Genomic DNA, 17,135 nt, shown 5'->3' on the forward strand with positions numbered 1-17,135 from the left:
ATCAGGTGCGCTGGATGCAGACAACATGATGAATACAGTACAAACAGAGATACAGGTTCACGTTGTGTTCACACCAAACCTAAAGAGAAATGTTAGCACGGTATAGCATACAAAGTCAACGGGCAACGCCTTAGAAGAGAATAAAGCAATGAGCGTGAGGCAAATACACAAAACTCACCTCATTCCAATGTTAAAATATTTCAAGTCGAGCGAGAAATTCATGTGATGCTGTGGCAGGAAAGCCTATCAATGTCTGTGGTCCCCCAGAGGTCTAGATAGTAGCTCATAGTCCAGAGACCAGACCAGACTATGTGGAGAAACCAGAGACTGTCTATGGTCTCTGCCATATTTATGTCTAGATGACCTTATTTGGAGTGTTGATGGAGCAGCTACAATGTTAGCATAGCCTAGCACCCATCAGTCCAGACTCCATTCAGAATACAAGCATTTTCAAAGTTAGCTTTCGTCTTGCAGAGAGACCTAACAAAGCATGACTTCAGACTTTTTTACAAATTGTCATCATCTTGTCGTTACATTGGCATTTATTGCTATCAAATCACAGCTAAATAGTTTATTCTGGGTTCATCCAGCTGTAGTAAACCAGCTGATGTGTGTCTTGCTAGATCCAGTGAATCCAGCTTGGTGAAATCGACCATCTCTGGATGATGTCATGAACTCCTTTTCTGGTGTATCTGGGCCTTCAACATGTACAAAGCAGCAGTAGTGTGATTTCAGCCATGACGCCTGGTTCAGATTACACAATATGTGTGTCAGATTAGGTTCTTATAGAGTCATAAAGCACCTGCTGTTTGTCTCCAGGTTTTTTGTTTCTTCACTCTGGCGTGATAGTCCATCAAGGAGACACCATATAGGCTGATAATCCAAGACGCCAGACGTTGTCGGGACGTTGTGAGGCGTCCCAGACAGCGTCGGTTGACGTCTGCTAGGACCCGGTATAAAAACCAAACAATCATCACTGCTCCGACTCGAGCCGACGTGGCCGTCAGGCTGATATCGTTTAATCTGAACCAGACAGACGTCAAAAAGACTATTCATTCACAGAGAAAAAAAGTCAACTCCCACACATTGTGTGTTTCATGTGTTTCCCTTCAACTGGATATCAGTGGGCATCATTGGCTTGTCCCACGCACCTCCTCCTGCCACGTTTGCTCCATGGGAATCAAACCCTGAACCGACAGCACACAAACTTACTTGTCTCTGGGATGCATGAGTCCAGAGCCTGGGGCTCCCGGAGGCCCTCACTTTCACCGGGAGCCCCTTCCTTCAGCCCATTCTCCTGGGCAGCAGGGCTCCCTGCCTGCCCCGGCTCGGGGCCTGGAGCTGGGGCCTCGCTGCCACTCATGGGATTGCCGTTCCCCTCCGTTGCCTCCTGGGCCCCCGCAGCCTGGAAACACATAGCAGGGCATGTCAATGGGTGGCGATGGAAAAACCGGACTCCAAATCTCACACAACCACACTTGCTGTTGAGACAAATGTCCTGCTAAAGATCCGGAGCCAGACTAAGATGGAGGGAGATGAGTTACCAAAAATAATAATAACTGATGCAATGATAACGCATCATAAAAACAGCAGATACAAAGTGTAAAATGTATAGAAACAATGTTTTTCATCAAGTATTCTACATGATATAATACAGATATCTGTAAACACGCTTGAATGCTATTATTCTAGCACGCAGGTAGTAAATGTCAAATGAACTAAAAAGGTGCCACTTCTCATAGAAACCCAGCAAATATCAAAGCAGAAGAAACCCAGGAGACACGTGAGGCTCAGAGAGGCTCGCTGATGTGTTTTCATCGTTTCAGGACCACAATGGAGCTCGATGGCAGAGAGGAAGATCTATCAGGCTTTGGTAACTTTTGGATACAAAACTTCACTTTGTTGACGGTAAAAACATATAGAATATTGCCAGCCTGATCGTTTTAAAGGCAGAGAGAGAAAAACACGAGGACAGACTCAGTTAGAGACTCCTGACTAGGACATGAGACTGAGTCTAGTCTTTATGTGGCCCTACATCCAAACAAGAGATAGTAGCTGTGTCCCAACTCAGCGTGGTCTATGAAATGTAACGGCCTGGTCTAAAGAAGATTTCCTGTTTGAGTCACCAGCTGTTCATCACTCCTGTCACCTGGCAACCAGCTGTGGTTGACAAGAAAGAGCATAGAAGAGGTGACTTACGTTATGTGATTCAAATGGAGCAGAGATCAGATTTGATCTCTTTTATGTTATATGATGGTGGAGGATATGCTTCCTGATATATTTCAGGCTGAGAGCGTTTATTCTGCAGCGTCTTCGGCTGCTGATCCACTCGTAGACGCCATGTCGCCAACAGCGCAGTGAATCTCTGGATAAGTTGTGCCGTGAAGGATCACCAGTTAGATCCTCTGAATCCGTGAAAGAAGGCTACATTTCTCTGCTGCATGTGAAGGAGTCTTTGCAACGAGACGGCTATGTCGCAGCCGCCGGCTACGTCTTCAAATCTGAAGGACACGGACGCTGAACGGGACACGGCTAATGTCTTTCCTTCAAACACAATTGATGGTGAGAGCATGTTTCAAAGCTCTACACATCATTTTTAGAAATAGACTTCAGTGAACACAACTCAAAAACCAAAGGCTCTCTCAGAAGGGTTATTATTACACAAATGCTATTTTCATCTGTCCTTATGATTATGCATCTACACTAGGTGGGAGGGTGCAAACCCAGATGAGCTGCCCCAGGCTGAGGGGACAGGTGACGTCATTTGATGACATCATTTCTGGTCAATTTGCCCCAAACTATATTTTCTCCCTATACGTTCCCCAAGCCCATCCAACACAATAACCCTACCCAGAATGCTTTTAAGTGTTTGTCCATCATGTCGACATCCTTTCTCTGTGTGTCTGTCATCTCCCAGTCTCTCTCTAAACGTGTTGGACAGAGCTGAGTTCAATAATAACTGAAACAGTTGTTAGTGTGCCACTGGCCTCTGAGTGCAACTTTGAAAAGAAGTAGTTTGTCAGCTCATCAGATTCTTACTACATGAACACATTATTCTCTGGCAAAAGTTAGAACAGGATTATTTCACAGTGGTTGAAATAAAGTATGTATGTAATAAAGAACATAATGCTGGTTAGTGTGTTGGTGGTCACTGTCAACTGAGTTACTTTAATTAACACTGTAATGGACTGTAATAATGAAGGTGAGTGACTTTGTTGCCATCCTGACTCAAGCAGGTGTCACTGTCATTCATCTTCATCGTGGCTGCCTCCTAAACACATGGGTTTGACTGTAAAAGCAACAGCTGCCGGTGTCCAGACAGTAACGGTGTTTAGGCAGCCAATGAGGATGAGGAGGCGTCTCACCTTGACATCTCCTCCAGCAGGTGAATCCTGGCTCACGTTGTCCATGGAGCCCACTTTAGACTGAGCCTTTTCCCTAAAGCTCACTTTGTGGGACTCGATCTTCACGACGCCACCGCCTGCAGCACACATGGAGAATCACTGTGATGCTCAGATGCACTGCATGCATGGAGCTTACATAACCACGACCAGGTGGGCAACAGATATACAGATATATCTTCTGTACTGTCAACGGATCATCATGTCAAGTCACAACATAGCAAATCTTCAGGTCTTTTACATTGTTATAAAGGTTTGACACTTTGTCAGCGATACTAATATCCAAAATAATACACATAAATCTTGTGCCTTAATATTGTTCCATACAATTGGAAATATTATTTTTAATTTTAACTTTAATCTATACCAAATATCCATTCATTTTCTGAATTCTAACCTTTTGAAATGCCAAAACAGGCTGCTTACATAATGGCAGTAGTGGTTTTAATGGAAAGAAAAAAACGAAAAAGGATTTATAATAATTTACCAAAGCGACTTACAATAAGTACATTTGTCAAAAGAATGAAACAAAGAAACCACAACGTATCATTGCCAATAATAATAATAATTCCTTTTTTATGTATACTAAATGGTAGTGGGATTTTGTTTCACAGTCCGGCATATATCCAGTATTAACAGCAACATTGACTTTGATGCATTTTTAGTTTTTGTGCCATGGGAAAAAAAAAAAAAAAAAAAAAAAAAATGCACTTCCATGTTCTTACCTATAGCACTTTGATCATAGCGCTGTTGTTCTTAAGGTATGTTTGCTGAACAGCTACTACTTTACTCAGACGAGGACCTAACACTCGTTTCTATTTTTTAGCTCTTACTTTATCAGCAATGATATGTTGTGGTTTCTTTGTTTTGACAAATGTACTTATTGTAAGTCTCTTTAGACAAAAGCATCTGCTAAATGCCCTAAATGTAAATGTAAATGTAAAAACTAGATGTTGACAACATCTAGAATTAAAGATGTAATTGAACGATGTCATGATGCAATGGCAGTGGGATCCAAAATGTTGGTTTTAATGGGTCTTTTAAGGGTTTGTGTGTCTTTTTCTTGGCTACACAGTTTTGTATAGATTTAGTACAGGAGCTGAGGTTGAACTTCCAAAGTTAAAGAAGAACGATACCCATGCCAAATGTACGCCATATGCATGAACACAGACAATGTGATCGGAAAAATGAAAAAGCCAAATATGTCCCTGGTGAGGCAGAAAGGTTAATAAAACGGGGTGGAATCAAATCCTCTCTGCAACATTGTGGGGACTGAATATGAATATCAGCTCTGTGTGACCTTCCAACATTGAATAAAACGATGGATCACGAGTCAAAACTACATTTCCCAGCTCACCCGGCTTGTGCTTGATGTTGTCCTTGGAGCCACACTTTGATGTCACCTTACTCACGTCCACCTTCTTGTTGAGTATCTGCACCTGTCGAGTGTCACACAAGCATTTTAATGAGGAGTGGGAAGAACATGGGATATGGGTCCCTTGATGGATTCATTTTTAAGGGCCATTTCTTCTTCAGCTGCATTTTAAAGCCCCATTTACTTCTTCAATTACCACCATTAGGATACATCAAGGAGTGGAACACAAACGGTTCACCATATTGTGGCAATTAAGCTGAAAAAGAGAAGAATCCAGATTCAAAGTCAAAGATGGCGCTGCTTCTGTTACAATGCAAAGCTGCTGACGAAGTCACAGATCCCAAACGTACCTCTCTGTGGCGATACCCTCCCACAGTCAGAGCTGATCCCAGGCCAGTGTGTGTGTGTTTGCTTGACTTCATTATTCGTTTAGTACGTTAGTGACAGGGCAGGACAACACAGGGAGAGTGAAAGGAAGCAGGGGACTGCGTAGCGGGTTCTGGGGAGGGCTAGTACATCAGGCTTGCTAGCATGCTGTCCAATAATTCCCTCTACTTCCAACGCTCCAACCAGGAACAGCACCAACCGCTGGTGGCCATAAGTACTGGATCGTGACTGGACATACCTTGAGTTTGTTTTTAAAGAGGACCTTTTCTGCTTCCTCCCGTTCCTTTAGTGTGTTTATAGTTATGTGTTCATGTAAAAGGTCTCCAGAGGGTCAAAGCCTAAAGTCCAAAGAGAGAAACTCTGAATGGATTCAAACACCTTCAGTAAAGTGATGATGTCACCAAGTATCTGTCCAGCTGCTAGTTAGTCCCACCCTCAAACAAAGCTAGTAAAAGTCTAGCTGAGCATGGAGACGCCAGGACCAATTAGAGCAGACTGGGCTTTTTGGGAGGGAGGGGCGGGAGCTTAAACAGAGCCTTTCAGAGAGAGGCTGAGAAGAGCTGCTGCAGCACAGCATGATGGGAAAATAAATGAAAGAGTGTTCTAGTAGTAACCTGATATAAAAGTGTGCAGCGGGAAAGGAGCAGAATAGGTCCTCTTTAAAGCCACTTGTTCTGGCACTGACAGGGACTGAACTCTTTTAATTTGAATATTTTCCATTTTTAAGAGCAAAAAAAAAGAGATGTGAAAACATTTCTTTATTTATTTATTTTTTGCTCTGTTCCATCTTACCAAATTGGTTTGACTAATTGGCCGAGGTATATGAGCTCTGGTTGTAGGCCAGGCAGTACTTACTTTCCCTCCACCAGGAACATGCTTCATATTGTCCTTGGAGCCCAATCGTGAGGCGACGTGGCTGAAGTCCACCTTTTTGTAGACTAGCTGAACCTATATGGACACAGCATAGCAGCAAGAGGGAAGAAGAGGGAAGAGGAGAGCAGGGGGAGGACCGGGGACGACGTGAAGAGGAGAGGTAGGAAAAAGAAAAGTCAAAGATAACAGAAGGGTAAAAAGGGAAAGAGAACGGGAGTAGAAGTCACCATCACAGGCAGGGTGAAAGGAAAGGACAGGAGGATGGAGCGAGGTTCACCTGGGCAAATATCTGAACTGTCTTAGAAGGTGCGCTTCATATCAACCGCTGGGCAGTTAAGCAGTCTGAAATGTGGGACGGGGAAGAATTCAAATGCTGCTTCACACAAGTCTGGCAAAGTGAGATGCTCCTGAATGCCACACACATACAACACGACATATTGAGTGGAATCCACGGGACCCCAGAAGAAGTTAAAAACACAGACTGACAACATTCACACTGTAGGTCAACGAGGTTAGACTGTGAGATGTTAAAAACCAAACACAGAAAACATTTGGTATCCAAGTTAGTGGTGTTGTGTTTTGTCTTCTTTCATAAGACACAGAGTCCCAGATGAGTCAGCTGTAGCTCCGTGCCATAACAGTAACCCCCCATCCCAAGTGACCAGCCGGCAGGAGTCACCGGCGCTCTAACGAGGACGTGATATCTCCCGGCTCGCGTGATGACGGGAGGCTGTAGCAGCGACACACTGCTGTGGTGCAAAATGATGACTTGTGATGTTCAGTGCAGTAACATACTGTAAATCTGTGTGAGACTTGACTGACTTTCATTGAAGTGGGACACCACTGCTGCTGTTTATTATGTCAGACCACGTCACCACTGAACGACCATAGGTGGCTCCACCACCGGACCACATTTAGGAAGTTTCAAAGAAATCAATTTTAAAGGGGCAAAAAATACTAGTCCGGAATATTTATAAAAAATAGAAGAACTGTCTGAATGTGTTGTATGGTGTGGTTCCACTTGTCTTTCCAATGCGACTCAGCTGTGTCCTCATGTGGGTCCACACTTGATACCGAGCAGATATATTTGCTCAAAGGAGCAGCTGTAAAACCATGGATAAACATTTTTAATATCAATTCATTACAAAAGCTCCCTTTATGATTGCTGCTTACTCTTCCTATAGGAGTGTGAGTCAGGCCACTTGGACGTGGTCTGGCTGATCTGATACGCAGATCAGATCACAAACTTGGCGGCTAATGCGTCCTGACATGATCACATGACAAAAGCGGCATTGATAAGACAAGTGTAAAACCACGGGCTCGGATGAATGCTGCAGTGTTTCCAGCTCTTTTATTCTTTTTCAGATCACTTGAATCAGATAATCTCACACATGATCATCCCGTCTTATTTCATTGGTGTTGTGAGATCGTTGGGTAGTATTAAGTATGATGCAACTTTACATGCCTTAAATCATCATGTCAATCTATGTTTATCTGTCACTACAACAAATATGTATATTATTATATATTTGAATAGAGTTACGAAGCTGTATTTCGCTTAAAATGGAGACATTGTACATTTCATAATTAATTGAACCAAAAGCCATAATACATAGCCACTAAATGTTTTGAAAGTAATCCTATTTCAACCCGACTTTGTGCCCTCGGTGATGCAAATTTATTAAAAAAAACAACAAAAAATATAAACTGTGTTGACAAGAAAGCAGCAAAATATGTGAGAAGGGAAAGGGCAGAGTCAGAGAGAGGTGGGAGGGTGTGGTGATGGCAGTGGAGGACGGGGAGGGAACTCACTTTGCCCTGGCTCGTTTCTTTGGAGGCGACGCCTCTGCCCTGAGAGACAGATGACACCTGGGGAGACACGCCCACCCCGGGTCAACAAAAACAACAACAACAACAACACAGGAAGAGGAGGCGATGCAAAGAGGAGGGAATGAGGGTGGAGGAGGACGAAAAGTAGGAAGAGGTTTGTGTCAGAGATGGAAACCAAGCAAATGAAGAGCCAAAGACGAGGTTTTGCACTGCAGCTGCTCAGGTGAACGTAAGAACAACATTGTGCTTTCTGCTAACTAACATGCTACATCTTTAGGCTCTGGATCAAGTGGTGCGTAAGCTTGATTAGTTCAAGAGAAACGCTTCAGAAAGAAGTTTGAGGTGAAAGTCAGGGAGCCGCATTTCCTGTTAGTCAGAAAAGACAAAGAGCAACACACCGTGTAGCAGTATGACGGTCATCCACAGTGGGACCTACCTTCCCTCCTCCAGGCTGGTGCTTCATGTTGTCTGTGGAGCCGATCTTAGAGCGGACGTTGCGGATGTCGGGGGCCGGGGCCGTGCTGGGGCGAGCCGTGGTCCTGGTGGAGGTGGTGGTGGTGGTGGTTGAGGAGGTGGCCCGGGGGGTGCGGGGCAGCATGGGCTTCTTCTCTGGTGCTGTGCCAGCGGTGGAGGAGGGTTTGGCTGCTGTCGGTCGAGTGCGAGGGGCAGCGGTGGTGGAAATAGTGCTGCGGGTGGTGGTGGTGGTGGTGGTTCTGGTTCTGGTGGAGTCGGCTGGGAGAGAAAGAGAGGGAGATTGGCAGAGTGAGGTCGGCGGTGTACCTGATTATCAATGATGTTCATGTTGTGTTCATAAACTGTAACTCCTGTTGCTAAGATAAACACACAATCTGGAAGAGGACAAACTGATCAGATAATCGTGCATGAGAAGTACCATTAGTCCTAAAGTGTGCATGTTATTGTGTAAAGCTGAACAGCTGTGGTCAGTGGTGAAGGAAGCGTGGAGGTTGGATTCAGAGCCCCCAGCCAGACCTGCTAGACCAAGCACCACCAAGAGGGGAGCCGCTACCCAGCATGCTCGCTGACTGTTGGTCCCACATCTTTAGAGACCTTTAGAGATCTCTCAGAGACCTGGACCATCGTGGCATCCAAGCGGCACTTTAGACTGTATAAGAGAAGTGGACGTAGTCATCATGACGTCATCTGTTGGTTACTGGATTCCAGGTTTAAGCCTTGAGTTTTACATTTTGGCCATCGCCATCATGGAATTTTTACAAGCAGTGAAGGAAGTGACCATATTTGGACTATGGAGGAGCGACGGGTGGATCTGATGAACACATGCAGCAGAGCGGCACCTTTACTGGTTCTGGATCCATGTGGATTCTGGTGTGAAGCTGCTAACAAAGTTAGCTTCATAATTCAAGGTCAACTTTACAGCGTTAAAGACATCTTAGTAGCTAAATGCGTTGGTAGCGTAGTAGCAACCTGTCAATCACAAGGTAGCCCCTGCTTTCTGGTCTGTCGGACTAAAATAAAATAATGTACTAAATGAACATCATGCTGGATTGAAGGATGGATTCTGGTTGGACGAGAGAAGGTGGACACTGTTTCCCTGATGTCATCTGATGAGGTTATCTGCCCAGAGAACTGCTTTGTTGCTGCTGTTTATTTTCCTTCTGATGCAAATTCAAATGCATGACAGGAACTCACCACTGCTCTTCTTCCTCTTTTGTTTTACAAATGGCCTCCAACTGCACTTCATGGTGCATCTCTCTGTTGCACAATGACAACGAATAAACGTTGAATCCTTGAGGATGAAAAACAAGCCGATGCTCCAAACAGACGGGAGGCAGCGTCACACAAACACACTTGAAAGCAAGTCTATCTCCGGCCGGATTCAGAGCTCCACGTGCCGGCGACTGGAAATGCATTTTTAAGTGCATTATGTATTGAGAAAATCTCTCACATACACTCACAATAAACCCAAAGCCAAACCTCAAAGGACTCCGTCCGTCAACATGCGACTTGACAGATAAATGATGCCAGACCCAGAGATGAAAGTAGAGAGACAAAAGAAATGACAGTAAAACTGAGTTGGAAGCCGGAGAGAGAGAAAGAATGACAGGCACAGAGGAATCTCTGAACTCTCTGCTCTGCGTTTGGTTGTTTGTTTGAGAGAAAAAAACAAGTAAATGTGAGCATCTCAGTCAACAAGCCTAGAGAGTTTTTGCTTACACTTGCACATTTATCTCCTGCTGCTTGGAGTGAATACATTTCAGCATCCTTCCCGCTAAGCCAAATCTGTCAATTCACATTCACTTTGCTACATGTCAGCTTTTTCTTCGGAGTGCTGCGTGCTGAACTCCGGGTCCTGCTGTCAATCCTCCTGGTATATCCCCAGCTCCCGTTAAGACATGTTTAATGGAGAAAATCCTCCCGCTGTATCAGCAAACTCCCGTCAACAGCAAGGGGACAGTAATCCACGGACTGCTGTGGTGAACGTTTTTTTTTAACTCCAGGGCCTTTCAGCAATAAAGCGCCTCCCTCCCTTCTGAACAGCATTGTCATGCTCGGACGGTGTCACACTCCTGCTGACAGCTCTCGTGTTGCTAAAATGTCAACTAATCTGTGGACAGGAGGAGACAAAGCTGCAGCCGTGTGGGAAGGAGGCCAAAGTGAGGAGAGGATTACAGACGAGGAGAGCAAGAAGGGAGAGGACGGAGATCTGTGCTGGGCTCAAAGGCACAGAGGGAGGGAGAGCTCTGCTGTGTCGGGTCAGACGCTCACTGGGAACACTGGCACCAGTAGGACGTTATTAAATACTTTCTGGGAGTGTGGCTCTTTAAAAAGTGTGTCTGTAAAACCTTTAATGTCACCGCATAGCGCTGCGCAATTATCACTTATTGACTCTCGGTAGTATTGTTTCATAATAATATTATATTCTGATCATATATTTACTGAATCTGTTTTCTATATTTTCTTTCTCTTGCAAGTTCTAATTAAGGATTAACAGAAGCTGCACATTTCAGGACGTTTGGGTGAGAGTTCATGTAATGACTATTTCTATTATTTGACATGTACGTTTGCTTGTTAGAATGTTGTATTGATGCTAACCTTATTGCCTCGCCCTATAGATCGTGTATTTCATCTTGTGTATTCAAGTGATTTACAGTCTCTCACCCTTTAATTGAACATGACGTCTGACATCCAATAAATACATAAATAAATACATAAAATATATCAAAACATTTACATGAATAGCACGAAACATTAAAGACCTTCATGAAATAGAACACACTTGTGCACCGACCTTTTATAAATCTTTACTAATTCTATTCTAATTTTCCAATTCTTGATTTTATAACATTTATTGCGCTTTAAATTTTATTTGGCTAAGAAATGATTATTAGAAATAAGTTAAACAAGTCATTATTCACTCTCTGCTATCGATATCACATTGCTATGAAAACAATTGTGCTGACTCTACTGCTCTCGGTAAAAACAACATTTTACAAAATTACATTTGAACACATCTTGATTATGTTAGAATTTGCCTTCATCCGATACTTACTTTTACTGACTGCTAGCAGCTAACATGAACTAGCTCTCCTGCAGATCTCAATAGGGATTTGTTGATAGCAATGTAGCATTATCAGGGGAAATATATGGTGCATAAACAGTGCTCGTTTGTGTACATAACCAACTTGGAAGGAATATATGGACCAGGGAGCCAGTGACACATGTTGTTGTTCCTGTGGAGGTGAGAAATGATCAGATGACATGATGTCGGGCACAAACTCGCCGATACTCGATCCAGCATCTGAACAACTCGCATTCCGACCAGGCAAGTTGCATCTATATCTAAATGTGTCACATGACATGTTGTTGTTTGTTCAGAGAGTTTTGAGTTGAGTGTCTCGTAACAAGTGAAGGGAGCGCTGTAATACCTGCAGAAGTCTTCAGAGCGCCGGGCTTCTTCTCCTCTCCGGGTTTAGCATCTGTCTTAGAGGCTGAAACACAGATGAGTGTGGAGTTGTTGCAAAGACAACATGTGTGTAAAAGCAAATGAGCATCAAAAGTGTGTGTGTGTGTGTCTGCCGTACCCAGAGGCCTCTTGGCTGCAGTGGTAGTAGTGGTGCGAGCAGACGCCGTTGTTGTGCGCGCTGACGCAGACGTTTTACTGGCTGCTGCGGTCGCAGCTCCATTCTTGGCGGCAGCGGTGGAGCCGGCCGGGGCGGCACTGCTGGCCTTTGGCACAAGGGGGCGCCGCTCTGTGGTCGTCTGAGGAGTGGGAGAAAGATAAAAGACACCAGAGATGTCAGGTGAGGAGAGAAGGGACGAATGATGGCAAGATAGTGGATTAGAATCACCAGCAAACCCAATTCTGTTCACAATACATGTCCTGTACGTCTGCCCGCTGGCTTCAGATCAGTGTTTTGTCACAAATCAGACACAAATCAGGTCAAAGATTGCGTCTAACGTGTAGATGCTCCACATACAGCTGAGCCGTCCTGCAACAAGCTGGACACACTGCAGTGAGTCACCCTGCTTCCTCGGGCGCTGGCGGGCTGAAGAAAGGCAGCTGGTTGAGACGGAGCGAGGGAGGCTGACGAGTCTTGTGAGATCTCAGAGCGCCGATAAACGATGACGGGTCTGAAATCACTCTCTACTCACGCTCCAGTGAGGTCACCATGTTGTAGTGGCCTTCTGCAGCTCTGGGCTGATCAAAGTTTCAGATTGATTGATGGATGGACGTCATGATATTACTGTGATATGTACAGTAAGATACTGTACAAGGTGTATGCAGTATGTTACTATAAACAACAAAAGATTATGGGAAAATATCCCTTCACTACCACAATTCACATCTGCTGTAAATCCATGTACGGCAGTATTTTCTTTATGCTCTTCAGCCATAAGAGCAGCATAACATTCATGTTCCTCCGGCCTTTTATAACTACATGTTTGATGCTCAATCATTCAAGAGCATATTTCAATGACAAATGTTCAGAAGTAAATTGTCATCTGTTGGGTAAAACACAGCTTTAGGGCTGCAACAGGAACCTATAGTCGCAGGGAAATTATAGTAGTAAAAATAAAACTATTTATGAACTTTAAATGTGTTTAAGGTCAATTAAACCATACTGTATTTGTAAATTGAATAATACAGCAAATTTAACATATAGTACATACTGTATGTTGTAATACAATACTTGAAAATAAACTAACTACTGTCCTGCTACTGTAGCTGGAAATACAGTAATGTAAACACAGTTACAGTAACTTGCTGGAATATTACTTACTGGCAGAGAAAGTGACTTCAAAATCATGCTGGCAGTATATGGAATTATGACTAATATCATATCATAGGTGATTTGTAACATATCTCCTGTGGTGGAAGTACTCAGATGTTTCACACCAGGACTGTCCAATCTGATCCAAGAGGGGTCGGTGTGGTAGTGCAGGGCTAGAACAAAAACCTGGACCCACACCGGCCCTTCTTGGATAAGATTGGACATCCTATTTTACACCATTAAAAGTAACAATACTAGACTGTTACAAGTCAAAGTCCTACATTCCAAATCGTACTCAAGTACAAGTACTCATTATACAGAATGGCCCATTTCAGAATAATAGTAATCAATATCTATTATTATTATATTATAAGATAATAAGTACATGATAGGATTATGAAGTATTGCCTCGCTGGGCGTCAAGTAGAGGCGTTAATGGCGCCATAATGCTTTTTCTGTTTGATGAAGATTCATGGAAGAATAATGAGAATAATGGGGTGAGTGTGTGTCTGGTCAGGAAGCTAATGAGCTACACATTCAACAGTGTGGGGTCCAAACCCATCAGATGAAGCGTTGATTCCCTCGCCACTCGTCCTGACAGCTCTGACTTACCTTGGGTCTGACGTCCCGTGCCGCCGCCGCGGTGGTGGTGGAGGACGCAGGGCGGCTGCTGGGAGTGGTGGAGGGCCGCTTTGGACCAGTGGCGGCTGTGGTGGGTGCCCTGGCTGTGGTGGGTGCCCTGGCTGTGGTGGGTGCCCTGGTTGTGGTGGGTGCCCTGGCTGTGGTGGGTTTTTTGTCTGAGATGGATGTGGTGATGGATGCGGGGCGCTTAGTGGGAGCTGGGACCGAGCCACCAGCGGCCGCCAAACCCGGACGCGTTTTAGCGGCGGCAGCGCTCGGTTTGGTTGCCCCGGCAACAGGCTGCGACGCAGGGTCGAGACACAGAGGAGTGATGAAGGGCAAAATAAGGAGGGAAAGCAACGGAAAGAAAAAATAAGGAAAATGGATGATAAGCAGCACAAGCAGCATTATAATCATAAATCATATGTATAATTCTGTGTCAAATCTGGTTTATGTTACATTCCAGATTATTTTATCTGAGAGCAAAATGTAAATTCTGTTATTATATTTAATATATATTTTGGCGGAATTTTGAGAACTGCATATTCTATTGCCACTCAGCTACAGTACGTACTATAAGGTTCATATCTGTAGTTTAATATAAAGGTGAAGACAACATGGAAGATGTTCATGGTCCTAGTACCCTTTTCCCATTTTAAATGGCCACTAATTAATACATAGAAATAGAAATAAATAGAACTGCTTGTGCCTTCCCATCATTAGGATCTGTTGTTCACCTTTTATTTGTAGTCTGAAGATACTGAACCCTAAAACCCCAGTGAAAAAAATATGCAGTCTCATAATTCAGCCAAAATGTTTAACAGAACTTACTTTTTGGTCTCAAATAACATATATTTGAACAAAATCGAAAACCCTAAAAATGTTTCAATGTTAATAAACTGAATAAGGTGTTCTGCACATATAGAAGAAGCATAAAGAAAGCAGCAGCAGGAGCTTCAGCAGTGTGATGAATGGCTTCCTGTCATTTTAACTCAACATGTAACATGTCATGCAGTGTATGTTTTCACCTGGATTCCATCCATCAACATCATATCTGAGGTTGTTCCTCATTTTATAGTCCAACGCAATCATGAAGCGTTAAGTCATTAGTAAGATTAGGTGCTTTTATGTTTATGTTGTGTGTTGAGTGCTGGGTGGATGTAAGCTTCTCAGCCATCTGACTAACATTTATAAACCGTGTTAAACCTGCTGTTAAACAGATCATGGTTTAAACAGTGTCAAATGAAAAAAATATAAAACCAATAAAAAAATATCTTAAATCTAATTTTTCAGGTAAAAAGCCCAACAAGAGTGAGGATTATGTCGCGTCCACCTTCCAGAAACAGCCTGATGTCTGTCAAGAAACATGGACTTCTTTCTCTCTTTAGTTCTCTCAGAAAGTCACATGATGGATTATATCCTAGATATCTCTGTTGTTTCATCTATTTGTATTTCTTTTGTATCTCTTTTTGGTTGTTTTGTGTACCTTTGTATTCATTGTTTCTCTCTTTTCGGCCTGCTGGCCTGCTCAGACACTTCTGAAAATGAGAGATTAAAGCTCGTCCTACAACACTGCTTGCCATTCAAAATAAAAACGCTCTAAAGTACCTTGATTTTCCTGTCAGACATGGACATGAGTCTATGTAACGTCTTACATCAGAACAGGTTATTAGTACTAATGAGCCAGTAGAGATGCTATCAGTGCGTTAGTGTGTGAGAAGCAGAAAGCTGACAGCGACTCCTACCTTGGTCTTCTTGTCCGGCCCTGCCAGCTCTCTGCTCGGTGTGGAGCTGCTGCCGTTAGTTGCAGGTTTGGCTTTTTTGGCCTTCTCCCCTCCGTCTGCTTTTGGAGCCTTCTCCTTCTTCTCATCCTTTTTCTCTCCAATCTTTTTGTCGGCCTGCTTCTCTTCCTTATCGCTCTTCTGTGTCTGTTTCTCTGTTGGCTTCTCGTCCTCCGTCTCCACCTTCTTGACTTTGTCGGTGTCGGCCTTCTTCTCCAGCTCGTCCCCGCTGGGATCCGGCTGGACGGGTGTCGGCTGCTGCTCTGGGCTCTTCTCCACCGTTTCCACATGTTGCTCTGTGCTGTCCTTCACCTCTGCTTTCTCCAGCTTCGACAGGTCTTTGTCCACTGTTTTTTCCTCCACTTTGGACTTTTCAGTTTTCTCCAGTTTCTCCAAATTCTCTGTTTTCTCCGCTTTATTCTCTACTATTATCTCCACCTTTCCAACTTTCTCCGGCTTGTCCAGATTTTCTGTCTCCACCAGTTTGTTTGGTGACTCTTCCACCTTGTTCTTCTGATCCTCTTTTTCTGCCTTCGGCTGCAGTGACTCCACTTTCTCCTTTTCTGCCTGCTTCTTGTCTTCCACCTTTTCTGTCTGTTCCTCCGTCACCTTCACTTTCTCTGTCTCTTTCTCCTCTTGAACTGTTCCTGCATCTTTCACCTCTTGCTTGTTCTCCTTCACCTTTTCTGCCCCTTTCTCCTTCTCTTTCTGTGTATCTATCTGTTTCTCCGTCTCCTTCTCCACCTTGCCTGGAGTCTCACTGGTTGCGTATTCCACCTTCACGCTCTTCTGCTCAGCTTTATCCATGGGGTCAAACAGGTCCACTTTCCTCACATTGTCATCCAGCACCTCCTCCTTCTTCTCTGCCTTCTCCATCTTGTCAGATTTTACTGGAAAGAAAAATGATTTGAATTAGAAAAGATGGCAATATCTTATAAATAACAGGCCTTTTATCGATATCGAACAACACACACAGTGACGCAAAAGGAAGCCAAGTACTTGACTTTGTCTCAGCCTGGTGAACCCATAACTATCATGCACCACACACATTCAATATAAGCAACACACTCAAATGGAGCATTAGCTCGGACCACAGTGACAGACTGAAACTACTCAGTTCACACACACAAAAACGTAAACTACTTGTCAACTTAAAGGATCTCATCACTGTCCAACAAAGGCCTAATCAAAAGGTTGTATCCATTCTAATCCTGTCTCTTTCAAGGTTACCTTCCAATACAACGTATCTGCACACTCATCCATTTCCTGGGAAAAGGTTTTTTTTCTAGACCAAGTGGTCGCAGTTTGTAAAACGTGGTTTGAAGAACAAAACAAAACTACAAAACTACAATTTAGTTTGAGATAACAAAACTACATAGCTAGGTTTAGGTAACAAAATAACATAGTTAGATTTAGGTAACAAAACTACATAGTTAGGTTGAGGTAACAAAACTACATAGTTAGGTTGAGGTAACAAAATAACATAGTTAGATTGAGGTAACAAAACTACATAGTTAGGTTGAGGTAACAAAACTACATAGTTAGGTTGAGGTAACAAAACTACATAGTTAGGTTGAGGTAACAAAATAACATAGTTAGATTGAGGTAACAAAAC

At 43.6% G+C, this 17,135-nt stretch overlaps 1 protein-coding gene across 8 annotated transcripts in view; it reads right to left on the bottom strand.

The window, feature by feature from the left end:
• Positions 1-17,135, bottom strand: part of LOC311028961 (uncharacterized protein) — a 144,338-nt gene that overhangs the window by 4,438 nt on the left and 122,765 nt on the right. For 5 of the 8 annotated variants that reach the window (XM_084033787.1, XM_084033792.1, XM_084033786.1 and 2 more), the window contains 10 exons: positions 15,485-16,410; positions 13,731-14,039; positions 11,928-12,105; positions 11,772-11,834; positions 8,303-8,598; positions 7,849-7,905; positions 6,019-6,111; positions 4,759-4,840; positions 3,366-3,481; positions 1,213-1,405 (listed from right to left, as the gene is read on the bottom strand). In XM_084033787.1, the coding sequence (XP_083889913.1) occupies positions 1,213-1,405; positions 3,366-3,481; positions 4,759-4,840; positions 6,019-6,111; positions 7,849-7,905; positions 8,303-8,598; positions 11,772-11,834; positions 11,928-12,105; positions 13,731-14,039; positions 15,485-16,410 (2,313 nt within the window). The remainder of the gene's footprint in view (positions 1-1,212; positions 1,406-3,365; positions 3,482-4,758; positions 4,841-6,018; positions 6,112-7,848; positions 7,906-8,302; positions 8,599-11,771; positions 11,835-11,927; positions 12,106-13,730; positions 14,040-15,484; positions 16,411-17,135) is intronic. The other 3 variants (XM_084033790.1, XM_084033788.1, XM_084033789.1) reach the window with 3 other exon arrangements.

The sequence above is a fragment of the Eutrigla gurnardus genome (genome assembly GCF_963514095.1).
Source record: "Eutrigla gurnardus genome assembly, chromosome: 18".
NCBI lineage: Eukaryota > Metazoa > Chordata > Actinopteri > Perciformes > Triglidae > Eutrigla > Eutrigla gurnardus.